The sequence below is a fragment of the Acartia tonsa genome, chromosome 14 (assembly GCF_053477335.1).
Source record: "Acartia tonsa isolate MP-2025a chromosome 14, ASM5347733v1, whole genome shotgun sequence".
NCBI lineage: Eukaryota > Metazoa > Arthropoda > Copepoda > Calanoida > Acartiidae > Acartia > Acartia tonsa.
Genome location: NC_137273.1, coordinates 13,284,002 through 13,310,000, shown reverse-complemented (window position 1 = coordinate 13,310,000; position 25,999 = coordinate 13,284,002). Strand labels below are relative to the sequence as shown.

The 25,999-nt window shown below is 34.0% G+C and overlaps 2 protein-coding genes across 2 annotated transcripts; both read left to right on the top strand.

The window, feature by feature from the left end:
- The first annotated feature begins 355 nt into the window (after nucleotides 1-355).
- On the top strand, nucleotides 356-16,818 carry LOC145305190 (uncharacterized). Its single transcript, XM_080146736.1, has 18 exons — nucleotides 356-477; nucleotides 1,574-1,640; nucleotides 2,397-2,457; nucleotides 2,867-2,951; nucleotides 3,335-3,432; nucleotides 4,127-4,180; nucleotides 4,704-4,757; nucleotides 5,214-5,301; nucleotides 6,426-6,506; nucleotides 7,072-7,117; nucleotides 7,525-7,559; nucleotides 7,786-7,881; nucleotides 8,469-8,540; nucleotides 9,056-9,118; nucleotides 12,439-12,490; nucleotides 13,832-13,877; nucleotides 14,161-14,277; nucleotides 16,688-16,818. The coding sequence occupies exons 1-18, from the start codon at nucleotides 436-438 to the stop codon at nucleotides 16,758-16,760; spliced, it is 1,230 nt and encodes a 409-aa protein (XP_080002862.1). The 5' UTR covers nucleotides 356-435; the 3' UTR covers nucleotides 16,761-16,818.
- On the top strand, nucleotides 16,760-25,113 carry LOC145306443 (GRIP1-associated protein 1-like). The gene is made up of 14 exons (XM_080148538.1): nucleotides 16,760-16,786; nucleotides 17,028-17,114; nucleotides 17,697-17,848; nucleotides 18,047-18,119; nucleotides 19,315-19,411; nucleotides 21,108-21,167; nucleotides 21,551-21,662; nucleotides 22,006-22,139; nucleotides 22,655-22,806; nucleotides 22,914-22,987; nucleotides 23,363-23,414; nucleotides 23,700-23,816; nucleotides 24,396-24,476; nucleotides 24,914-25,113. Exons 1-14 carry the CDS (start codon nucleotides 16,760-16,762, stop codon nucleotides 24,947-24,949), a joined length of 1,254 nt encoding a protein of 417 aa, XP_080004664.1. The 3' UTR covers nucleotides 24,950-25,113.
- Nucleotides 25,114-25,999: the final 886 nt, after the last annotated feature.

Sequence of the window (25,999 nt, the reverse complement as noted above, 5' to 3'; positions counted from 1 at the left end):
TATTTTTTTTTCCACATATTTTTTATCCCCCCCCCCCCCCCCCCATTAACTGGGCATTTAATGCAGAATATACACCCCTGTTTTTTTAAATAGATAAAAGGACAAGTATTTTTTTTGTAAGAGCAGAAGAAAAATTTTTCATGGCTCGGCAGCTGACGCTTAGTTTAATTTTATGTTCTAAAATAAAAAAAGAAAATTTAAAAATTTTTACTACCTACCTACTTAAAATTATGCCTTAACTCTAATATCTTTTCAAAATCTTCCAATCAAAGTCCTTCTAAAGCTGGTTTATAATTCTAGTTCACATAAAAAAAATTATATATTTCACCTATGTTTTATTAGGTACCTAAAAAATTATTACTTTTTTATTATTTCAGATAGAATAATATATTTCATATCCAATGAATTGTTAGAAAAATAGATTAGATATTAAAAATGGCCTCACAGCTTTCAGATTTAGACTTCCAACGGCTCCAGGTACTTGTAGTAATTTTTTCTCCATTTTTATATTCTGCACAAGATTTATTTTTTTTCCCCGGCTACAAATTTTTTTATTTTCTTTCCCCCCTAGTTTTTTCTCACCAAGTAGAGGGGAAAATGGAAAAATATTAAAAGAACTCTATATTTTATTTATTTTATCCCTCCTACCACACATTTTTTTAGTTTTTTTCGCCAATTAGGGGGGGGGGATGGAAAAAATGTTTTCTGTTTTCTTAATTTTTACATTTTTTTCCCCTCCAACCACTTATTTTTTATTTTTTCCCCTCCCCCCCTGAGCAGGGGATCCCATGTAGAACATACACCCCCGTTTTTCTCAGTATAGCATCTTATTATATCCAGTTTTCTACCATTGGACTTTTATTGTGCTCTTTTCAATGAAGCTTCTCAAAGGTCCTAAGAAATCTTAAAACTATTTTGGGGTTGGTATCTCAATCATCCCAAGAGAAATTGCTTCTGAAAAAAACCTACACAGTACACACCCACTTACATTTTTTTTTTACTTTTTAAAATTCTTTTAATTTATGTTATACATCCGTTTTCTGTAGTTGTAACTTTTACAATCACAAAATAAATGTTTTTTATATTTATTTAAAATTGCGTGTCAAAAGTTGTCTACAAATAAAATATATTTATCCAGGGGTGTATATTCTGCAAAAGGTTTATTTTTTTTTCCCGGCTACCAAATTTTTAATTCCCCTCAACCCCCCCTCCCCCCCCCCCCCTAGTTTATTTAAATGGAAAAATATTTAATGAACTCTATATTTTATTTATTTTATCCCTCCTACCTCACATTTTTTTAGTTTTTTTCACCAAGGAGGGGGGGGGGATGGAAAAAAATGCTTTTAGTTTTCTTAATTTTTACATTTTTTTCCCTCCAACCACTTATTTTTTTTTACCCCCCGCCACCCCCACCCCCCTGAGCAGGGTCAATTTTGAAAATATACACCCCTGTATTTATCATATATTTCAAACATTTTGAAAAGTACATAATCTTATCAAAGGCTGTTTGTTGAACTATCCTTTTAAAGTAGACAACTCAATAGCATCAATTTAGATTTATTTCTTGATTTAGGAAAATCTGTTGGAGTTGAAGAATCAAAACTACAATTTGACTGCACAAGCTAATAAATCTAAGCATGGTAAGGTTTAGTATAAAAATAACATAGGGACAATCAAACAAACAATTGTAGAAACGGTCCTAGTAAAATAAATATAGAAGAAAGCATAGATGAATAATCCATTTATTGAACCAATAGTAACACAATGTACCATAAATAAGACAAAAACTTGGTCATTATAAAAAGCTTGTTCTGAAAGCAGCAACATATTTGAGATCTCCATAATACATCCATTATACATCCAATAGTCAAATAAGAGAAATAAGCGCCATCCTGATATGTAGGTATTGTGTGCTTCTTATTTGCAGATAGGCTTTGTGAGTCTTTGCAAAGGTTTCGTGACTTATTATTTTAATATCCATTTATTGTTTGTTTGACTTTCACGAGGCCTTTGATAGTCAGTTGATGGTTCTTCTTGGTTATCTAAAACAAGAGAGCATTACTGATTAGCGTACGAACATTCCAACCACTTCAGAAAATATACACGTTTTGATACGAAAATGCAGTTTTTTCATTTTATTCATATTATAATTCAAATTAAAACAAAAGAAAAAAGCTTTGCTTGGAGGTAAACTTATTGTCCAAAAATGTCGTAACTTGTGTTTAGTGATTGAATGCTATGTCATGTGACTAAATATAAACAAAATCTTGGTCAGCTAGAAATTGCAATTAATTTATTTTGTTCAGATTATTGACCATATATAGGGTAAAACTATTAGTAGATTCCATATATTATGTCATAGGTCTTTCTTATGATTTTGATCAATTTATTTTTAGCTCTTGGAGAGGCCACCACTCGTTGTAAGGTTTTAGAAGAGGCTCTGGAGAAGGCTAACAGGCATGCTTAAAGTTTTTAAAAACGAGAAACGGGGGGTTCTACATAGGTTTCCCTTAAACCCAAGTGTATAGGACAGTTATACTTAATCTTTAAAGCTAAAGATTCTACATAGCTTTCTATAAAAAGGTACAATATTAGAAAGTGTTTTATTCGTTGCCTCAAACCTTTGCGTTCTTTTATTGAATTATTATTGATTGGTTCCAGAGTAGTATTGTCCGAACTTTTCAACCAATAATTTTAATCTATAGAGGGAGTAATTTTGTTGGGATTGTCAATCAATCGTCCATTGTCTCATCCCTAAAGATCCATTCTTTAATCCCAAGTTTACAAACGGAGGTGTAGCTCTGCGATTAAGCCACGGGCTTCAAAGCTTATTTACCTATAACTTTAATCCTGATGACCCTATCAGGACTCTGGACAAATCCAAGAAGGCCAGCGAGGTGCAACAGCTGATCAAGGAGAATGAGGCGCTCAACCTGAAGCTTAGATTCCAGGTATAATTTCATGTCATTATCATAAAAAGGACTATCATGTTCTTGAGTAGGCCAGCAATAAGTACAAGAAAGTAAGGTAGAGTTAACTTCTACTAAAATAGTTTTACTTTTCTATATCTTAATCATATACACATAAACAGTATCCTTTAATTTGTTTGTCTGTCTGTACGTCATTCTGTTGGGACCAAAAAACCTTGTAACCGTTAAACCAATATGGTTCTCAATAACATTGAAGCTTCTAGAGAAAATTTCTAACTATTTTGGGGAGGAGACCTCTCCCTCCTAACCAATGTATCCTCCAAGAATCCCCCTCTTCCCTCTAGGGATGCCATGACTCTAGGGGTGTAACCACTATAAGTCAATGTAACTTATTGTCTTATTAGGAAGAGCAAGCCAACGAGCAGAACCAGGCCATGATGAAGGAGCTCTGCTCCTTGGTCAAGAGAAATGAGGAGCTTGAGTTGCAAGCCAAAATTCAGGAAAAAATTGACCTTTGATTTTAGAACTTTGAATCCAGACAGGGAGAAACGGGTTTTCATGATTGGGTGGGTTGTACAAACATTTAGTACCCACCTAATTCTAATAATTTTAATTTACTAAAGGGTTTTTGTATATAATTGCGGTTGTACAATTACATTTTATCGTCCAATTCTATTGTTTCACCTTAACTTAATTTTGATACTAACTCAAATATCGTTCAAAAAATATATTAATTTCTTTGTAAACATTAATATATCAGCATGAAACACAGAAAACTCATTTTTATCCATAAATGCAATGCACAGACACACCTATAAGGTAGCCGCTAATATAATACTAACCTGCAGTTAAGTAAACTTTTCTAGCTGACTAAAATGGCGACCAATAGCAGCTGCAAGTCTAAAAATACAAGCAATACTTTTTTTAGGTACTGCGGTATTTATAATGAGTTTAATTGCAGGGGATAAAATAATTGCCAATAAATTGATGTACCTCCCCAATGATGATACACAAAATTACCCCTTTCGTAGATTACAATTAGTGATTGAAACGTTGGACACTCAACTAAATGAACCAACTAATAAAAATTCAATAAAAGTCCCTAAGGTTGCCAACGAATAAGAAAACGTTATTATAAGACTTTGGGGACAGTGTCCCCTCCCTTCCTTGTTCAATTGTCAATTTTACGAATAGGAGGTCCAAGTTGGCCAGGACGTCGATATCGGAGTTGCTTCTAGAGGAGATTCTAGGTACCTATGTTAGTTAAAATTCTTGTTTCTGCATATAAAAGTCTCAAAAAGACATGTCTTTACATGCCCAATCCAAAACTATAATTGTCTATCTTTAAGGATAAGTACTTAAAACAGTTAAAATTGTGAGTGATTGGTTTTTATTTTTACACCCTTTACCTGTCTATCTACGTATGTTCAATGTTCATTCAGCCATCTGAAATGACCTGATTGCTCGATTCCGCGCTACAAGAGAATACTTACACTATTTATCTTAATAAGAGGAAGTTAATTTTTAATGCATAAATTGAAATATTGTTCTAACCCATACTTTACATTTGTTTAAACAAATGTTTTCATAAGTAGATCAGCCATAACAAAGAAATAATATTGATGTTTTTAGAGACCAATTTTTAAAAATTACCCCATATAAAACTCACTAAAATGAACAACTCAATCAGTTCAGTGTTTTGCTAAGTCTTCAAAGTAGTAAATTGTATGTTTGTCTGTTTTTTAGCTGATTTTCATTTTTGTTTGTTTTTAGTGATATTCTGTCACCAGCCATGCAGAAGTTGCAGTTAGATCTGGAGGATAAAAGGTACATCAAATTATTTATTATCCTAGATGGTTAATCAATCAAAAAAAGGAATTTCTAGCAGACAAATATATATTTTCTTTTTACCTCGTGAGGGCTGGGTCCTCTTTTGACTTCTAGTGATCGTTCATGGACCTGTAGGTCATAGTTCTGAACTTCAGGATGGAGGGTATACTGGGCTGTTAATTACACTGGTCGCCAAAGTGTTATAATAATAACGTTTTCTTGTTCATTAGCTGAACAACATTGGGGAATTGTATTGAATTTTCATTGGTTGGTTTTATAAGTTAAATATCCTAACGTTTCAACCACTAATTGTAATCTACAGAAGGGGTAATTTGGTGTGAGGACCAACAATAAAATACAATAAATGCATAACGACAACAACCACTTAGTTACATTCGTTTTGAAGTACTAACTTAGGACAGAAAAAAGTATTTCATTTTTATATTTTTCTAGTGATGAAGTGAGCCGGTTGTCTAGAGAGGTAGAGCAGAAGGATTCTCAGATTGGACAGCTGGTCGAAGAGAAGGCAAAATATGAACAGGTAACAATCAGGGATATAGGGATAGGACAATGGACAATACGTGGATCAACTGCAGTTCACTCTAAAATATTGCTGGTAACGAATATTTCCAAAAATCTATGAATTTTGACGGCATGCTAGCTGCCAAAAGGCTGAACGTACAGATCATACCCGCACACCATTTTAAGCGGTTTAAGAAGGCCTTCAAATAATCTGGAATACCCAAGATCCAATAATGCACAGGGAAAGCTTCACTGAAGAAAAAATGCGCATTTTTCTGCACTGCAAGATGATTATGCATTATTGATTTATGGCTATTCCTGATCGTTTGTAGGCCTTCTGATGCCGCTTATAACAGTGTGCGGGCATGATCTGTACCTTTAGTCGTTTGGCAGCTAGCAGCCTTTAATATTTATAGATTGTTGGAAATATTCGTTGCCAGTAATATTTTACCGTTAACTGCAGTTGATCCCAATAAGTTTATCATCTCTGGTATGATAAACAAAATTATTTCTTTACTTGATTAGACTGAATAATATTAATGCAAAAAGCAAATTTAGATGATATATTTTTTAGTAGCGCAACTACACGGTAACTAGGGTGTGTACATTGTACGGATATCATTACCTACGTCAAAGTAAGAAAAATAGGTACTATCAGCAATTATATTATGTAACATCGATAAAATAGAGCCCCCTCCCCTCCCCCAATCTACAGATGAATACCCCTGACACGACAATGGAATACGAGCAGCCAATACAACAACAAGATAGATAATAGCTGTCTGATTTGTTTCCCTATATTTCTTTAACTAAATGCAAGGCATAATAAAGCAATTAAAGTCATAGTCTGTCAAGTTTCGACTGTTTCTTTATCTTTTTACAGGGATCTTTAGGGACAAGACAATGTACGTTAAATTGATGAACACACCCAATGACGATAAACAAAATTACCTCATTTCTAGATTAAAATTCTTGGTGGAAATTTCATTAGATTTAATTATAGTCCTTAAACTTTTGAAGCCAACTAATAAGAGATCGTGTTTATGAAACTTTGGGGAGCAACCAGTATAATTTACAGTCCAATTCCTCCCTGACTATCAAAGATAGACGTCTGAAATTTTGTTCAAAAATCTTTTTTTTAAGGATGTTAAGAATTTACAAGAAGAGAAAAGTGCTCTGCTAACAGAAGTTCAAGAACTACGTGGAAATCTCAGCGGTACTCAGGTAAATACAGAACAGTACAGTATTAAAGGGATAAGACAATGAATAAATTGATATACATCCCTAATGATAATACACAAAATTGCCCCTTCTGTTGATTACAAGTAGTGGTTGAACTTAATAAACCAACCTATCAAAAATAAGGGGGGGGGGGGGTGGAAGTTCTGACACATTTGCGTAAACCTGGTATAAAGGCTTTATCTTTGGACTGAGAGGATAGGTTATAAAAGATAAAATCATTCTTATATGATAAATTTTCCCAAGTTTTAAGATTTTTTGGATAGGCCTCCAGGTTCTGGAGCTCTAGGCCTCCAGGTGGTCTCTGTACTGGTAAAAATAAAAATAAACTTTTTTTTAAGAGTTAGAGGTCGGCTCATAAAACAAAATATGCATGTTTTTTTCTTCAAATATGTGAATAACATTCAAAAAGATGCATATTTTGTTTTATAAGTTGACCTCTAACTCTTAAAAAAATTTTTTTTGATTTTTACCTGTACAGAGAGCACCTGGAGGCCTGGAGCTCCAGAACCAGGAGACCTATGTTATAATGAGTAAATAAATATTTTAGGATGCCCTACATGATCTGAAAGACGTGGAGGAACGTATCGAAGCAGGTAAAATGATTGTTATTCGTAATATAGACAGCTTTCCGCGGATATAAAATTTAAAAAAGAAAGATTAAAACCAGTTTTATTACACCGGGGGGCCGAAGGCCAGTGCTATTTAAACTGGTATTAATTTCATGGTTTTTATTTTAAAATACGTGGAAAATTGTCTGTGCTATACATGATTTTTCAGTATGGCTGAGAACTGGTTCAAATCCAGCGGATATTAAACAGTTTCGAAGCCATACTTTAATATAGTATAATAAATATAAAAATCAAGCTCTTAGTTTTAGGCTATTTCATTTTTCTACTTCGTAATATAAAGAATAAGTAGAGCTATTAGAATATTTAAAAATGTCAGCTTAACACGTGGGTAGTGATTTTTTTTTAATGACGCATATTTTTTATGATTTCAGAGCACCTGAAAACTATTGAAGATCTGAAATGTCAGGTAATTAATATTTTAATATTCAAGGAAAATTGTCTTTTCAGTATGGCTGAGAGCCGGTTCTAATCCAGCGGATATTAATCGGTTTCGAAGCCATACTGGAAATATATTTTTGGCACACAAGTGGGTTTTAATTTAAGGCTTATCCGCGGCGTACAAGCCCTGATTATTAAAATGAATAATAATGTAGTTGGTAGGTATTTGGTTTTACAAACAAATAATTTTCCAGTTGGCGCAGCATCCTCCTGAAAAGTTTAAAGAACTGGAGGCCCGAAAAATCTGTCTACAAAATGAAGTACAACTATATAAGGATCAAGTTGAAAAGGTAATTATTTTTTTATCCGCGGAGCGATGTCATGCAACAAGTCTAGATGGGATATGTCTAAGGATTTTTTTCTGGCTTTTTTTGAAATTCAAGGGGGGGCCTCAAAATTTGAAAGTAAAATTACTGGGCATAATACTTCTCCAAAATGGTTAAAATTTTTTTCACCATAAGGCATAATAATTGCAGCTGTACTACTTAAATTTCAAAAAAAAGCCGGGGAAAAAAATCTTATTATAGTTTGTCCCTTATATGTACTTTAATACTCTAACATACCTATTGATGGCTCTTTTGATATAATGCATTTTCTCTCTTCTATATTTTATCTTCTTCTCTCCCTCCCTCTTTCTCTCCCCTCTTTCTCCTCTCTTATCCCTTCTTGTCTTTCTCTTTTCTCTTCCCTTTCCCTCTCCCTATATCTCCCTTTCTTTCTCTCTAATTAGGTATTTTATCTCACTTTTTTTCTTCACCTTGATTCTCTTCTCAATTTTTAATTGTTATATTTGTTCAAACTACTCCCCTCTCTATCTATTCCCATGTTTTTGCTTATCACAGTCTTGGCTACTATTATACCTGTCTTTGTTATTAAGGAAATCCACCACAGCAAGGCTTTGAGCAGTGACTTGGTAAATGACCGTGTACAGCTAGAAGCTTTACAAAGGAAAGCATATTTTCAAACAAATGATCTTTGGCCCTTTTTAGAATATCCTTATATAAAAGTATCAGGATGTCTGTTTTAGCGCTAAGTGCTGTTTCTTCTTTACAGTGAAGCTTCTTATAGGGACAGGGAAAAAATAAGAACTATTTAAGGGGAGGTTACCTCCACCCTCCCAAAAGAAATCGACTCTGGAAACAGACCCCCAACCCCCCTCAAAAAAAATATTTTCCACTTTTCCAAAGATCTTCCTTATAATTTCAGGTTTCATGATGGTTTTTTGTTCACTTTCTGCTTCCTCTCGTTCAAAATGAAAATAAAAAATATCCTTTCTGTTAATTAAACTATTAATTGAAATTTTTGGAAACTACTAGTTTTGTACCAATCATTAAAAATTCAAACAAAGTACCCAAGCAAACGAATGCGATAAGGTGGTTATAAACTTTGGGTACCAGTGTAATATATAGTTTAATGTCCACCCCCTTCCTGAGAAATGTAATGAATATGCTGGTGTAACCCAGGTTGAACGAGGCCAACAACGAGGCTATGGCTCGGTTGGAGCTGGAGCTAGCACAGGCGCACCAAGTACGTGACTTTACCGTTGATGATGTTAATGTGGTTAAGGATGTTGCCACAGCAACAACACACCTGGGCGGTGGTGGTGGTGGGGTTGTGGAAGGTTTAGTGGAGCAGGCACAACTGCATAATAAGGAAGTGGATGATGGGGGGTGGAGCGAGAGGCATTGGTGAAAAGGGTAGACTAGGGGAAGGAAATGAAACTGGAAAGGGGTAGTTCCATTAAAAGCAGCATTTCGTTTGAGAATTTTGACAAATATTTAAAATAATTTTAAGCTTTCATAACAATAATATTTTTCTCTTGTTATTCGTTAATCTTTGAAAGGGTGGGGGCGGGTGAGACACTTTTTGTAACCAAACCTAAAACTTAATCAATAAAAAAAGTTTTGCAACACTGAAATTTGACACTTGGCTGTTACTTTAATGATGTTGAGTTCCTTTGAGTTTTATATTTTTTCTTTAAATTCACTGCTGCAAAAAAGTCTAAGAAGCTCTTATTGGAACTACCCCTAAAAGGAATCAAAACCTTTGAAATCCGTCTTCCTTTTCTGAGCATGAATGCTTTGCTTGTAAATCTGCATTTTTATAACTAACACTTTTTGCATTTTATTTCATTACTTTGTTTATTTCTTTTTATTTATTGTTTATTAATGTTTAATAAAATCTGCTTTAAAAAAGAAATAACTAAACTAATTTAAAAAGTCTTGTTCTGAAAGCATAAACTTATTTAAGATCTCCACACAATATTAGGGTTGGGCCGGATATCCGGTTTGGCCGGATATCTGGCCATTTTCAATATCCGGCCGGATATCGGATATTGAATTTATTCGGATATTCGAAAAATTGCCGGATATCCGGCATTAGAAATTAGCTGGATATTCGGTATCCGGCCCAACCCTAGTTTATATATCCAATAGCGAAAAAAGAGAATTAAACGGGCCATCCTGATTTGTAGGACTTTGGAGTCTTTATTTGCAGATAGTCTTTGGATGTTATTCTTATGATTTTCATATTAATATTCGTGGAGAATTGTTTGAAATACGATACGAAACATTAGTTTTCAGCTGTGCTGAAAACCGGTCCTAATCCAATGCAATTTAATAGGTTTCGAAGCCAAACTGGAATATAATATCCATTTCTGTTAGTTTGACTTTCTCAAGGCTTTTGATGGTCCGATAATAACTATCTTGTTTCTACACCTCATTATGATGTAAACAGAAAACAACCATCCAATGTTTTATTAACTTTTTTTTAACTTTTGCCATAATTGTTTTTTTTTTCTTTTTGCGGATTTTATTGAACATCCTCTTATTCTGTTATGATTTTGTATATATTTGATAATTGTCAGAGCAAATCGAATGTGTATGATTACAATTTTCTAATCATGGAAAGAAACGAAGTAGCGAGATTCGTCGTTTATTCATAGTAGCTTTTCTAGCCCCTGCGGGGCCAATTTCCTTACCCTGTGGGGCAATCATTTACATTTACCTAAAGCACCCTATCAAAAGCTTCTGAGAAAATACGACGAAGCCCGATACTTCGTTTTCTTGCTCTGATACCATTTTTCTTTTTATTACTGTTTGTTATTACTATAAAGTAATGTTCATTGTAATATTTTAAGACTTATACATATTCGGATTTGCAATTAAATACTACCTCAATTTACACTATATTGTATTTTATTGCTTTTTATGATTTTTGTAAATCGTATATTTTTTTAAAACTTTGATAACAACATTTTTAATTTTTATGTAAATATTACAAAGAATTTTTCATTTGGTGATGGGTTTTATTGTCATTAATATGCAATTTTTTGCAACGGCTGCGGCTATGGAATTGTAATAAAGTGCGGCTCGGTTGCGGTTGTAGGTTTGTGGAAGAAACTTGACTTACTTGCAGCTTAAAGCTTGTAGAACGGCTGTGGGCGGGTGAAAACTTATCCCAAAGTCTGAAGTTAACTCCCAACTTGAACTACTATTCTATAGACTGCATCCCTCATTTATTATTTATTTTAAATGTATTTGCATGTTTTTATTTTTATTATTTTTATATATTTTTAATCATCTTTAATGTAATAATTGGTGTTGGTTTTATATATTGTATCAATAAATTTTTCACATTAACTAACAAAAATACAGCACTTTTTCTTTACAATGCACTCTATCTTTTGTTTTTCTTTAAATGCACAATTACTCAGGGAACTAAGGGGATAAGACAATGGACGAAAAATTATTTTGCATCCACATTAATGACAAGACACTGCTAGTTCAAATGATCAAAGTACCCAATTTTTTTTATACAAATTTGGTTACCAGAACAATTTACAGTCCAATGTCCACTCCCTCCCTTACAATTAGGTGGTGGAAAAATCATCAAGTTAATTTACAAAGATAAAAATATCCACAGAAGCGAAACGCTAAAATATATATTGTTAGGGCAAGGAACATAAGTGACATTACACCGTAAAATGCTAATTTTCAAAAAATACATTAAAACTGATATTTTTACATGTTTTTTTGTAAGCTGGATAAAAAATATGAGAAAATCCTCACGCCCCCCCCCCCCCCCCCCGTAAACCAACAAAGGCTTTGCTTTTATTTACTTTGATTTAGTACCGTTTCTACTCTATAAATACAATAAGTTCGCACGTCTAACTGTTAGCATGAATAATCAATTCCTGTTTTTAAGGATAAGAAACAAGAAATTTTTGGTATTGTGTTTTTATAGAAAGCAATTTTTATTATATTTTAGTAGCGAAGCTACTCTATAATTCACTTTAGTCAGTAACGCTCTCTTATAGGTAATGGTAAACCATACCAAAGAGCATCCAGTATACAACCTACTTTGTCCGTTAATCTATCTGTCACTCTATAAAAGATATTTATACATTAATAGGTTATGGTTTCATGATTTTTTTTTCTAATATACATATTATTATCTTTTATATGAATTTTGTTGTACATATACTATATATTTCACGTTGTACGTTTGTGAATCCATAATATGTACATGCTTCAATACTTATGGATGTTGTTATCCTTGTTATTTCAAATCTTCTTTATATGTCAGGGTGGGAGGAGAAATTGGGCTATTAATTAAACTAGTCCCCGAAGTTTTATAATAACGAGTTCTTATTCATTGGCTCAACAACCTTGGGGACTTTATTGAATTTTGATTGGTTGGTTTATTTATTTAAGTGTCCTGACATTTCAACCACTAATCTTAATCTACAGAAGGAGTTATTTTGTGTATAATTATTGGGGATGTACATCAATTTATCGGCCATTGTCTTATCCCTTTAGATCCCTGCTTATATGCCCTTTTTTTAGTTGTGTGAGAAAAGAAAGCTATTGATAGATCAGATGGCGCAAGAATCCCAGGAAATTTATACATAATTACCTCGTTGGGGCGGGGTTCTACTTCGATTTCAAGTGATCATCCGCTTGTAATAGGATGCGATACTCTAATGCCCACAATAAGTCTAAGTAACATTCAACCTTTGTCTGGAAGTCCTAACAGTGAATGGTTAAAAATTGCGACTGTTTATGAGCCAAGACATTTGCCCTATTCTCACTAGCATTGTCACAGGCAAGCAATAGCAGTAGGTACCATTTTTAACGTCTCTAGTATGACGCGGGTTGGTCCAGACACGAACCCGACAGCAACCAGGAACGCTATCATTTACGCAAAGGCCGCGGGTGTAAATTTATACATCAAGTCAAAACAGACAGACCAATCATAATTGTAGAGTTGCTTCTCTAAAGTTAGGACTTTAAGTCAAGTGTTCAGCAATTAAATAGCTGGTTGTATAAAAAAAAACACTTGTTGAAAAAAAATGATTATTATTACTTTCAAAACTTTAATAAGAATATAAAGGGAAATTTCTCGGTAATTGTTTGAGATATGTTTTTAAGGAGAGCATCATATGTGTCAGCATGGTTTTAGGCTTTAGTAAAATACAAAAATATATTGAAAGTATAGACATTAGAAAATTATTTTTTGTTTCAAGCTTTCAAAGCCAGGCATCACCTAAGATACAAAGTAGCACAATATCCGTCTGTCTGTCGCGGTTGCTTAATATCTCGATAACTACTGAAATGAAATGGATCGTGCTTATCAGGTATTATACCTACTGGTCCTGTGGTGGATTTCAGCTATTTTTCGGGTGGATGTAACACCCCATAATTTTATTTTTTGGTACCTACTGATTTTTATTTAAAATAAGAATATAGGAAATCCGCCAGCACCTTTAAAAGCTAGGGGGAGCGTCATTAAGGGGGGGGAGTTTGTACACTTATAGGAAATGAAAATTCAGTATCAAATTTTGGCCTGGCCGTTTGGGCTTCTTTTTATAGTTATCAACCTAATTCTTTTTGTAAACTCTCTTATATGATTGAATCTACCTGTAAAACTTTGAAAATTGAATTTTGGGACTTTTCTTCTAGGGGCTAGTGGGGCAAAAGAACCCCCCAAACACTAAAATTTTAAGTTATGAGCTTATTTTTTAAGATATCGAGCTGATTTTTAAAATGGAACCTTTTATTACATAGTTGAGTTGATTAGTTATTCCATATTTCATTTTTGCACTTTACTTCTAGGGGCTTGTAAGCTCAAAACTTATAAATTTTGTATTTGGGGGGGTTGTTTTACCCCAAAAGCCTCTAGAAGTAAAGAACTCCCCCCCCCCCCACCCTTATGTATAAAATGTTATCATTACTCAGGCTCAAGTTGATAAACTCAGAGAAATGGAGTTACATTTTAAAGACAGGTAAATGTAATTTATCGCCTTATATGTTATAGACAGCTTTCAGCGGATATTGAACTGTAAATTTTATAAGATTAAAACCAGTTTTGTTATCCTAATATAAAAAGTAGTAAGGTTTTTTTTAGTGAAGCTTAAGATCTCGGATAACGCTTTTTCAAATTGTTTTTTTCTCTTTAGAGAAGCTCTTTAAATGTATTAGGATGGTTTAGGGCTATTTTTCTGACCTTCAACGCCCTCCTTTAGCGGAGAAAGGAGAAGCATCTAGTTATAAATCATCAATTTGTAGGTTAAAATCTCAAGAAGCTTTACACCAAGAATCTGTTGACAAATTGGAGGCCGAGCTTGAGAGTAGGCAATCCAAATCAGAATCAGTGATAGCAGATCTTAAACATCAAGTCTCCAGGAATTGATACTTACATATTGAACTAGCGGCTACGCCCCTAGAGACCTCCAGAGGGTGGGGGGGGGCGACCCCTATCTTACAATTTAAAAATTGTGAGGGGTCATTTCTTGGGAGGGTGTTGGTACTCTCCCAAAAAATAGTCAGAAACCTTCCTAGGACGTATGTGAAGCTACACTGTAAGGATTACTGTAAGTCAGGTACTCTATAACAATGCTTGTCTGAATGTTTGCTGTATTACAATTTGCTCTTCTTTTCTTTTAAACTACACTGAATAAGCTTACAAAGATTTTAGAATAGTTATTTCTCGTATCGTATTATAAACGGCTTTCCGCGGATATAGAATGTACAATTATAAGATTAAAACTAGTTTTTTAGCCCCGTGGTGCCAAAGGCTAAAAAAACCAGTTTTAATCTTGTGATTGTACATTTCTATATTCGTAGAAAACTGGATATAATATGATGGTAGACACAGTTTTTTCGTATGGATAAGAACCGGTTCCTATCCACCGGATTCGAATGAATACGAGAATAGTTATTTCTCGCATCGTATTATAAACGGCTTTCCGCGGATATAGAATGTACAATTAAGAGATTAAAACTAGTTTTTTTAGCCCCGGGGTGCCAAAGGCACCGGCTAAAAAAACTAGTTTTAATCTTGTGATTGTACATTTCTATATTCGTAGAAAACTGGATATAATTCGATGCTAGACATAGTTTTTTCGTATGGATGAGAACCGTTTCCTATCCACCGGATTCGAATGAATACGAGAAAGATTATTAAAAAAATTATATTTTTTCGTAGCGAAGCTACTCTATAATTCACTTCAGCCAATCCGTATCGCTATAGGGGAAATGTGATTTTCTAGGCTGCTATTGAAGATAGACAAGACTTCCAGTGAATATTCTTTTGACATATACGCATTTATATTGTTGTGTTGGTCTGTCTGCCAGTCAGTCTGTCATTCTGTCTGTCATTCTGTCTGTCAGTCTGTCTGTCAGTCTGTCTGTCAGTCTGTCTGTCAGTCTGTCAGTCTGTCAGTCTGTCAGTCTGTCAGTCTGTCAGTCTGTCAGTCTGTCAGTCTGTCTGTCTGTCTGTCTGTCTGTCAGTCTGTCTGTCAGTCTGTCTGTCAGTCTGTCTGTCAGTCTGTCTGTCAGTCTGTCTGTCAGTCTGTCTGTCAGTCTGTCTGTCTGTCTGTCTGTCAGTCTGTCTGTCAGTCTGTCTGTCAGTCTGTCTGTCAGTCTGTCTGTCAGTCTGTCTGTCAGTCTGTCTGTCAGTCTGTCTGTCAGTCTGTCTGTCAGTCTGTCAGTCTTTCTGTCAGTCTGTCAGTCTGTCAGTCTGTCTGTCAGTCTGTCTGTCAGTCTGTCTGTCAGTCTGTCTGTCAGTCTGTCTGTCAGTCTGTCTGTCAGTCTGTCTGTCAGTCTGTCTGTCTGTCATTCTGTCTGTCAGTCTCTCTGTCAGTCTGTCTGTTAGTCTGTCTGTCAGTCTGTCTGTCAGTCTGTCAGTCTGTCTGTCTGTCAGTCTGTCTGTTAGTATGTCTGTCAGTCTGTCTGTCAGTCTGTCTGTCAGTCTGTCTGTCAGTCTGTCTGTCAGTCTGTCTGTCAGTCTGTCTGTCAGTCTGTCTGTCTGTCAGTCAGTCTGTCAGTCTGTCAGTCTGTCTGTCAGTCTGTCTGTCTGTCAGTCTGTCAGTCTGTCAGTCTGTCTGTCTGTCTGTCTGTCAGTCTGTCTGTCAGTCTGTCAGTCTGTCTGTCAGTCTGTCTGTCAGTCATGCTTCAAATAGCATAAACTATCCTTAATTTTATAAGGTTTTGTGATTTCATCTACTTTCAATGCATAAGATATACTTTTCCTTTTTCTTTGTTTTAACAACTGTACATCTATACCTCACTTTGTTCGTTTAACCATTCTATAATTTTTTATGCTTCGCTACTATGTTGCCATCTTTAACCCGCGACCGTGGCTCAACTCGTAGCGCATCCGCTCGTCGTCGGGTCGGGAAGGTGATAGGTTCGAATTTCGGTCCGACACTGCGTCATAACTTAAGACGTTAAAAATTGTTCCTACTGCTGCTATGTCAGATGCGCGACATAAATAGTTAGAGTAGGGGGAATGCCATGGCCCCAAACAGGCGCAACTCATCACCATGTACAGTTCGGACTTCTCAGACAAAGGTCGTGCAATTAAAGGGTTGGTTGTCTGATGGGTGTTGATACCCTAGGTGATTGAGCGCGTTACACTGCAATTTAAAACGCAGAGGATGTTCAAAGGTGACGTAGAGAGGACTTGTGCCCGAAGCGTCACCACGCCCTTAGAGTCAATAGTCAATGTTGCCATCCTTGTTTTCAATATACATGTACATTTAATATGTAATGTAAATACTATTAAGATATATATTTAATTATCAATCTTTAGAATGGAAAAGACCAAAGAAAATGAAAAACTTGAGGCCTTAAGTAGCAAGGAATGCTTTAAAAACGAAGTATAATGTTACTAAATTTTGGATTACGACTTGTATCTGCATCTTAATTTAACGCCAATATTCCCCAAGAAAATTCCAACATGAAAAACTTTTATAACCTCCCCTAATTGAGATTTTTTTTTGGCAATGTTTTCATTGTTTTGTAAATTGGATTTTAAAGAAAGATTAGAAATACCTCCCCCTCTCCCCTCCTATTTATATGTAAAAATTGAGAATTTTCTTTTCATTTTTGATTTGGATTAAATGCATTGGTTTGAAGCATAATTTGTATAGGATACAGAAATAGTTAGTTTAGAGGAACAGCTATCAGAAGCTAAATGTGATATTAACGACAAAACAGATGTCATTAAACAACAGGAAATTTTATAATCAAATAAAGAAAATAAGAGATATTTCAGTACTTTCTTTAATGTAGGAAGTGTCACTGGGATGTTTATTACACTAGTCCCCAAAGTTTTATGATAATGTTTTATTATTTGTTTGTTAAAAAACTTTTGGGACTTTTATTGAATTGTTATTGGCTGATTCATTAAGCTGAGTTTTACAATCATTTAAACCTCTATTTGCAATCAACAGAAGGGGTAATTTTGTGTATCATCATTTGGGAGGCACATAAATTTATCGGCCATTGTCTTATCCCTGGGTGTGTCCGTACGGCCAGTAATAGTAAATCTAATCATGTTTGAACATTAAGAAGTTTTATAAGTTACAAGCACATCAACTCTTTTACTTAATTGTACATCCATATTGAGTAAATTGCTTTTCAAGCAGTTTTAAAATATAAATTGTGAATGAAAAAACATTTGACTTTAACTCCTTTATCTCTGCACCAATCAAAAAATAAAGGAATGTCATTGCTACGTTACTTATTGATCTAGTCATCCTTGTTATTTTTTAACTTTACCCCATTTTGAAATGATTATATCTTCTTTTAAATAGGAGGAGGAAAAATTAGAATGTGATAAACTTATAGAGGACCTTAAATCCTCAATAGAGAGGCTAGAAGCGGGCGAGGCCGCCAAGAGTAAAGAATTAGAAACACAGTTAGAGCTCAGCAACGTGCAGAAAGTTGAGTTTGAAGAAAAATGCGCAAGGTATGTTATTATGCCGCGCATATAAATTTTTCGCGCCTTATTTTCTCCAAGTAAATATTTAATTTCAATTATAATAAAAGTAGGTAAGTATGTAGTTATGCAGCGCATCGTATTTGATTTTTCGCGTATTTTTTCTATAAAAACATTTAATTTGAATTATAAAAAGTAGACTTTTTCTCAGCTCATTATGAATTTTAGGTTAGAATGTGAAATAAGAGATTTACAAGAAGAAAAGAAAGTATTAGAAAGAAAAGGGCATGGCAGATTAAAGGTAAAAAAAGGTTTTTTTATGTAAGGGGGGGTTTTTAATGCAACCATCTCGTAATAAGTGAGCAAATGGCACTTAGAATTCGAATTTCGATCTGAACTTTTGTATGAGTAATCCTTGGTAGGTCTATTTTCCCTAAATCGAACAAAAAGTTGGAAAAGTAACGGCTGGCGGCTCAGCCGTTTATCCGTTTTTTGCCTATTTTTAGGGTAAATCCATCATCAATTACGTAGGAATCAACTTTTTAAAACATATTTTTGGTTTAATTCATGTTAAATGATAGCAATACCTAACCATTTTAAAAACTTCTAGTAACAACAGCTACCGTCTAGAACCGTTTGAAAGCGTTTTTGAGTGGAAGAGAATATTATGTGGAGATAGGTTTCGTGACTAATTTGCAATATAGATATAAAAAAAAAATGGCAAAACGGCTGAGCCGTCAGCCGTTACTTTTCCAACTTTTTGTTCGATTTAGGGATAATAGACCTACCAAGGATTACGCATGTAAAATTTCAGATGGAAATTCGAATTCTAAGTGCCATTTGCTCACTGATTACGAGATGGTTGCATTAACCCCCCCCCCCCCCCCCCTTTTAACAATAAATGTATGTTTATATATATATATGTATTAGCAGACAACTACCTGGATCCCCTTGTTGGGGACCTTTTTCGTCTGCTTGCACATTGCTTTTTTTGCTTTGTAACAACTTGGGTGTTCTAATATTCCCGATATTATTGGTTGATTTTCAAAGACCCAATTAAAAGTCTGGGTGGGGATATACAGTTATTTAACCCTTTCCCCCTCTATTGTTTTACTCTAATATTCTAACCGACAACACTATAACTTGCTGTTTAGTCACGCTTCTGAATTAACAAAAAAATTCTCTTTGTGATAAATATAGAATGCGTAGATGATCATTCTATTAGTTGGACCAATAGCAACACTGTGTAGACATAATCTGACCACATTAATGGTTAGAGAGCGTACACATTTTTGTATGGAAAGACAAATATCTTTAAAATAATTAGCAGTGTTACAGTTCTCTTCTTTGACTATTGGGTAATTGAAAGCCCCTAACACTAGTAATTAACCCCTCCTAAGCATATAAGAATCTTTACTGTTTAGGAGAACCATATTTGTTTGGCAATTAGCTAGATCTTAAGCCAAAACCCTTTTTTAAAAATATATTTTTTTCAGGATCTAAAGAAAGAGCTAGTAAAAGAACAGAGAAGAAATGAGAAGTTACAGGAGAAATTAAAAGATTGTTTCATTGACACAGAGTCAAACCATTCAGGTAGCAATGGATATATGATATGTGGATATTGTGACGAGATTCTTGCATACCCTGACAAAATGTTTCTTCTAGTTGCCTAATATAATGATAATCAATTATATTACTTTACCCCATCCCCTCCCATGACCATGGAGGACGTATACAATACATGAGGACCAAATTGACGAGAAAAATTCTCCTTTCACAATATCCACATATTATATATCCATTCAGATAGCGAAATAATTCCAGTTGCAAAGCTGCTCTGTAATTTTACTATTATACTAGGGATATTATAACATATAAGACAATATACGAAAAATTTATTTACATCCCCAATTTGAAAAAGAAAAATAACACAGTCTTAAAACTAAAATTATTTATTGAAAAGTTTGGACACATTAAAACAAACATATTACACATCATAATTTATAATATTTAACATTTTTTAAATTTGTACCCATTAAAGTATTTTTTGACACTACTGTAATACCTTCTATATCTATCTACAAAAACTGCCAATTCTTCATTGCTGAAACTAGTGACAGCATTTGTGTATTGAAACTTAGGGAGAGAAGGGGAAATTGGACTGTTTATTACACAAGTCCCCAAAGTTTTACAACAACATTTTCTTATTTGATAGCTCAATATAATTGGGGCCTTTGATTGAATTTTGATTGGTTGGTTCATTAATTTAAATGCCAATACATTGTCCTATCCCTTTAGATTCCTGATTGGAGCTCCAAATTAATACAAACGGACAAATACACATGTAGCGGACGGCTCACCTTGGCTTTTGTGGGGTCCGTACACTAGGTCTGGTTAATTTTATCCTTTACTGTGGGCTGATCATTTTATTTTTATCAGCTTTTTTATGTTTGTAGTCTGGAAATATGAGAGCAGCTTTATACACACGGTAATCCGGTTACAAATAACATGGCTCCATCAGATTTAGATTTGATTCCAGGTTTGAATAGTACAGATCAATATCCCCAAGTGGCGTTGTTTGGGTTGGTGAAGGTTCCTTGTTAATGATCTTTTGAGTAATTTTGTTGTTGGTCTCAATAGGTTTTAATTTAGCTGATCTTGTTGTATCTCCTTTTTTATAGTGTGTTAAGCTGCCCCTTTACAGGCAGGGCACACTTCAGCTTGTTGTCCGCTTAAACAGAGCTTGTTTTCCGCTACTAGGCTTGAATGTCAGCTGGGGTCTTACTGGTTTTAGGGGTCTTTCCGGCTTTAGGGGTCTTTTTAGTCCATACAGGATCTCAGCTACTGATTTGAACAACCACTATTTTGGGTGGCTATGTGGAGTAGATTGAAGGCATTCTGTAGGCTGTATATTGGGATTTTTCTGTCTTACACTTTCACAAGTTCTCCTCTTAATCCTTTCTCGAAGACAGTGTGCCTACACACACAAGTTGGTAAAAAGCCATATGCCTTATCTTCATATCTTTTCTCCATGGTCTCAACGTACATCAGTCTCTCAACTAGCTTCGCCCCTTATCTTGAATCTTCGCCCCTTTTATTCATCTTAGTAATCTCGAAGGCAGTGTGCCTACACACACAAGTTGGTTAAAACCACATGCCTTATCTTCAAATCATTACTCCATGGTTTCAGTGTCAAGCTCTCAACTGTGCCAAGGGTCTCCTAAAGAGTCACAATCAATATTTGTCCATTACAACACATCCTGTTACTCAATTAAATTTCTATTTTTAGATCAAACAAAAGAGCTTGATGCGGACAGAAGTTCTATATCCTCGTGGAGTCTTATGTCAGGTATTTCTTGTAGATAAGCTACTCTTTAATTAACGTTTGTACTTACTTTTGTTCAATTGACCAATGAAATATAGACTGTTTGATTAAGGAGTTGATGTACATCCCATTCTCCAATGATGATAATCAAAATTAAGCCTCTATAGAATAAGAATATTATTTGAAAATTTTGGACACTTTATTAAAAAAAAAGTACCCAAAGTTTTAAGGCAACGAATTTGAGAACACTTTTATAAAACTTGAGGTACCAGTATAATAAACAGTCCATCCCTAACAGTTAATCAAAGATTGAATTCAAATTTAAAAAAACAAACGTAATTGCCAGCTTTTTAAAATTTATAAGCCTAAAAATTACATGTCTTACTATTGGATCCATCTTATTTCAGGTCAAAATGAGCGTGACAGAGAAACCTCGACCCCATGTCAGCTGTCACCCGCCCTACCTTCCAGCCTGTCAGAAACATCACTCAATAATATAGAATATATAAATGGGAATAGGTAATTTTTAAAGCGAAGCGTCCGTAACGTAAGGCTTTTATCGTTAATATAGGCATCCTGTAACATTAAGGTACAGTGTAGCAACTATATAATCGTTATCAGATACAATTTAGTAACGTTTTCTTGTTCGTTGGCTTGGTAACTTGGATGACTTTAATTGAATTTTGATTGGTAGGTTGATTAAGTTGAGTGTCCAAACGTTTCAACCACTAATTGTTATCTATAGAAAGGGTAATTTTGTGTATCATCATTGGAGATGTACATCAATTTATCGGCCATTGTCTTATCCCTTAAGAATAAAAACTATTCAATTGTTTTAAAAAATAAAAAGAATTTTATTTAGACCTGTTATGAAATCCGATGGCATTAAAGGTCAAGTGGGCGGTCACCTTCCCTCTTCCGTATCTCTGCAACAAGTGACCAATTCTAGTTCAAATATTCACCACCAGATGGCCACATCCAATTCTTTCCACCAAGGCAAGATAAAGCGCTAAGTGATACGGCCCATAAAAATTGTATAAAATGTTTTGTCTCCAGATTTTGCACTAGCTAAAATTTAGCTTGAAATGTGACTTTTAAAAAAAAAGGTTTATTTTTTATTAGCAGAAGAATTAAAGGCGTATAGTTTTTCTGTTGAGATATGCCTCTTTGTACTTAAATAAAGGGACATTAAAGAATAAGAAAAATAAAGGACTTAATTATGAACAGAGGATTATTAAATATTTTTAATTAATATTGTAAAAAAGAACAATAAATCGTCTACAGAAAAATCTTTCGGGTAGGGGAAATGTAAAATAAGTCATAAAAAGTTTGAATATTTGAACATATCTTTAAGTAAATTATCCAACATCTAGCTAAACTTTATTAAACTGAAGAGTTTGCTGTGTTAACCGAAATAAATTTCAAAATAAATACTTTGAAGAAAAATACTTTCGTTTCATTCTATTAAATTTATCTGTAATAAAATTACTTACGCTTTATCCCTTAAAAAGGCCTATCCATAAAAATCCCTCCAAACCAAGTCATGTCACCGGAATTGTTCGGCCTAAACAAGATGGCGTCCGAAAACAAAATGGCGGCGCCTGCCGTCAATAGAGATTCAGAAACAGCTGTACTTCTGGAGAAAATTGCTAGTTTACAAGAGGTAAAATTATTCAGAATTTGTTAGATATTTCTTTATTCAATATTATTGGCCAAATATTTGTTGAGCTGTGCTTTTATGGATGTTGTCATGCATGTTTTTTCCCCCAGGAAAAGTGGAGATTAGAAGAGAACTTGAACATGCTGGAGCAAAGTGGCGCAGCTATGGCTCAAGATATTGTCAGGTAGATGCTCAGATGCTCATGAATCTTAAGGGATAAGACAATAGATGATAAGTTGATGATAAACAAAAGTACCCCTTTTCATTAGAGTTTTTGTTTAAAAATTTCACACTTTTAGATAGGTTTTGGCTCTAACCCTGCGGGGCTACTGAGTACCCAACAAATGCAAGCTAACCTAATCTGATCTAGATTAATAATCAAACAGACTAAAAACTAACCTCCCCTAATTTATAATTTATTTCAAAAAATGTATGGAGGTTGGGGGTTTCTTTGCTCAAAGGGGGAATTTGAGGGAAAACTACTTAAAGTCTTCATATTTACTTTAAGTTAAAATTATTGTAGAAAATTGAAGCTTTACTAAATGAGATCTTATTTCAGTAAAACAAATTTGATTCAGTTTTACTGTATGGAATCAAGACGACCTCAACAGGTAATTACAAAAAATTAACAGGATGTCTGTGTATCTAAAGATCTCTAACGGCTGGACCGTTATAAATGGACATTGAATCTTTTAATAGGACCTGGAAAGCTATAACTATAACCTCTAAAAAAAAAGATTGATGTAAAATTGTCAATATTGTGAATAAATATTGACAGTTAAATGACAAAACATAAATTACTGTAATTATAGGTCCGCAGATAAGGTTAAACAGTTTGTTGGAAAGTTGAAAGTATTCTCCTTAAATATAAATATTTACAACGACTTTGCTTTTAGGTTGCCAATACAACGGTTGCTTCTAGTCCCGGGTCCAATAAAGATAAAGTGAAACAGTTTGTTGGAAAACTGGACAGACTGGTGCATAGCGAACAGGCAGAGCTTCATAATAAAGAGGTATTATTCTTATAAGGTTACTAAAGGGACAAGACAATCAACGATAAATAGATAAATATCCCCAATGATAATGATCTCTTCTGTATATTAATATTATTGGTTGAAAAGTTTGGATGAATCTAGTTCAGAACTGTTATGTCAGGTTCTAACATGATGATTTTTAAAAGCTTTTTTGAAAATAATTTTTTATGACATGATTAACTTATTGCCTTGACTTTTGAAATAATGATTCCTAGAACGATAAGGTAAGCGAAGCATCTCTATAATCAAGTATTGAAATGTAAGTATGTCTATCATATATTTTGTAGTTTAGTATATTGGGATATGCCTCGTTTATTATTTGCTGGGCCACTTTTGGTCTTGACTTTAAGAACTGGTAATAAAAACACGAACTATCTAGCCTCCAATTGTGGGGTACAAAAAGGCCCTTTCAGGGACCCCTACTATTTATCCTATAATTTTTCTTGTTAATTTAGGAATTGTTAAAAGAAAACTTTCTAACTATCTAGCTTTCGATTTTGGGGTACCACAAGGCTCTATACTGGGACTCCTACTCTTCATCATCAATTTTCTTTGTAGATGCAGCGAATGCAACAAATGCTGGAAGAGACGCTGACAAAGAATATGTTCCTGCAACAAAATATGGATACAATGTCTCAGGTATACTAACTAACTAACTACTCCATAACTTACTTTGTCCGTCCGTCTTTACGACTGTCTTAAAGCAAATGAGATTTACTCAGTTGCTATTAGAGAAAGATATTCTTGGCCAATGAGAATTTGTTTTTTGACTCGCCATCAATTACGAAGTAAGATTTCTATGGGTGAAAATTTCTGAAAACATCTCTATTTACTTTTTTGTGTTTGTCAATGTCAATGTGCTATCTTTCCCTTCCGCAAAATAGATAAAAAAAACCCTGCAGTATCTATAAGAAGCTTCTCTGTAAAGGAGAACCATATCCTTTCAGTGGTTAGCGAGATCCTTCGCTACACACAGTCAGACATCCTTTTACTATCTAGCCTCTAAGTTTGGAGTACCACATGGCTCTATACTGGGACCACTACTCTTTATCATATATTTTTTTTTGTTAATTTAGGAATTGGTGAGATTATCCAAGCTTGTTCCAACATAAAACTAAAACATCAAAAGAACCCCAAAAAATAGAACAGAATAGTTTTAGAGATTCAAATGAATAAAGCTGCACTGATAAATTTAAACAAGAAATATTTTATGATTTACTATAAATTTCGCGCATTATTTTGTCGATAGAACCGAAACATTGATTTGTAAATTGTTTTTTTTTTAAATCATTTTTTACTTATCCAAGCGTTCGATTTATGTAAATGAAAAAACGATTATAACAAAGAAATTGCTGTATTTCAACGATCAAAAATGAGATTGAGATTGATATATCATTAGGGATGTATATAATTTTATCGTTCATTGTCTTATCCCTTAAAATCTCTGAATTTTTATCCCAAAGTAAATTTTTCGGGTATAGTCCCTTTCGTGACACCGCCTCTTAAGGGGCATTTTGTCGTATTTTCACGAAAGGGGCTATACACAAGTTTTCTTATGATTTCGCCTATTGCCTTTCCTATTATTACAATATGCATTAAATACCTAAAATAAATTAACATACAATATTAAATATAAATTGTTTATTGTATTAAAACAAGGATGACAACATCCATAAAAGCGAAGCTCTGAATTAAACAAACAAACATGTAAACTTGATAAACAGAATATTGATTTATAAGTCTTAAACAAAATTGCACATAAATTTGTTGCAAATAGGTAAATTTTAGGATAGTGTATAAGAACTTGATTATAGAGTTTCTTCGCTGATAATATTATACCTTGTTATCCTAGGAATCATACTCCAAAAATCATTAAAATTTAAAGTATGTTTTAAATGGATGTACGGACTTTCTGGTAATAATTATAAGAGTTTCTACGCTTTCTACATCGTACCATATTATAAAGGAACAAAGTAAAGTTTTATGTAAATAGAGCAGTTCAAACATGTTTATATAGAAAAAAATGCTATCAGTTACGTACGGATCCTAATTATAGAAAAGCTTCGCTTTTAAAAATAACACACATTTAATATAACTTGTTAAAATATTAAAAATCTATTTACATATATGTAAATCGCACAAAATATCATATTAAGTAAACA

Coding starts and splice junctions, on each gene's coding strand:
- LOC145305190 (XM_080146736.1), top strand. CDS start 436: ATGGCCTCACAGCTTTCAGATTTAGACTTCCAACGGCTCCAG. Junction 1,641..2,396: donor AGCTAATAAATCTAAGCATG/GTAAGGTTTAGT, acceptor ATTTATTTTTAG/CTCTTGGAGAGGCCACCACT. Junction 12,491..13,831: donor GATGGCGCAAGAATCCCAGG/AAATTTATACAT, acceptor TCATTACTCAGG/CTCAAGTTGATAAACTCAGA.
- LOC145306443 (XM_080148538.1), top strand. CDS start 16,760: ATGTTACTAAATTTTGGATTACGACTT. Junction 23,817..24,395: donor CAGAGCTTCATAATAAAGAG/GTATTATTCTTA, acceptor TTTTCTTTGTAG/ATGCAGCGAATGCAACAAAT. Junction 24,477..24,913: donor ATATGGATACAATGTCTCAG/GTATACTAACTA, acceptor TTGTTAATTTAG/GAATTGGTGAGATTATCCAA.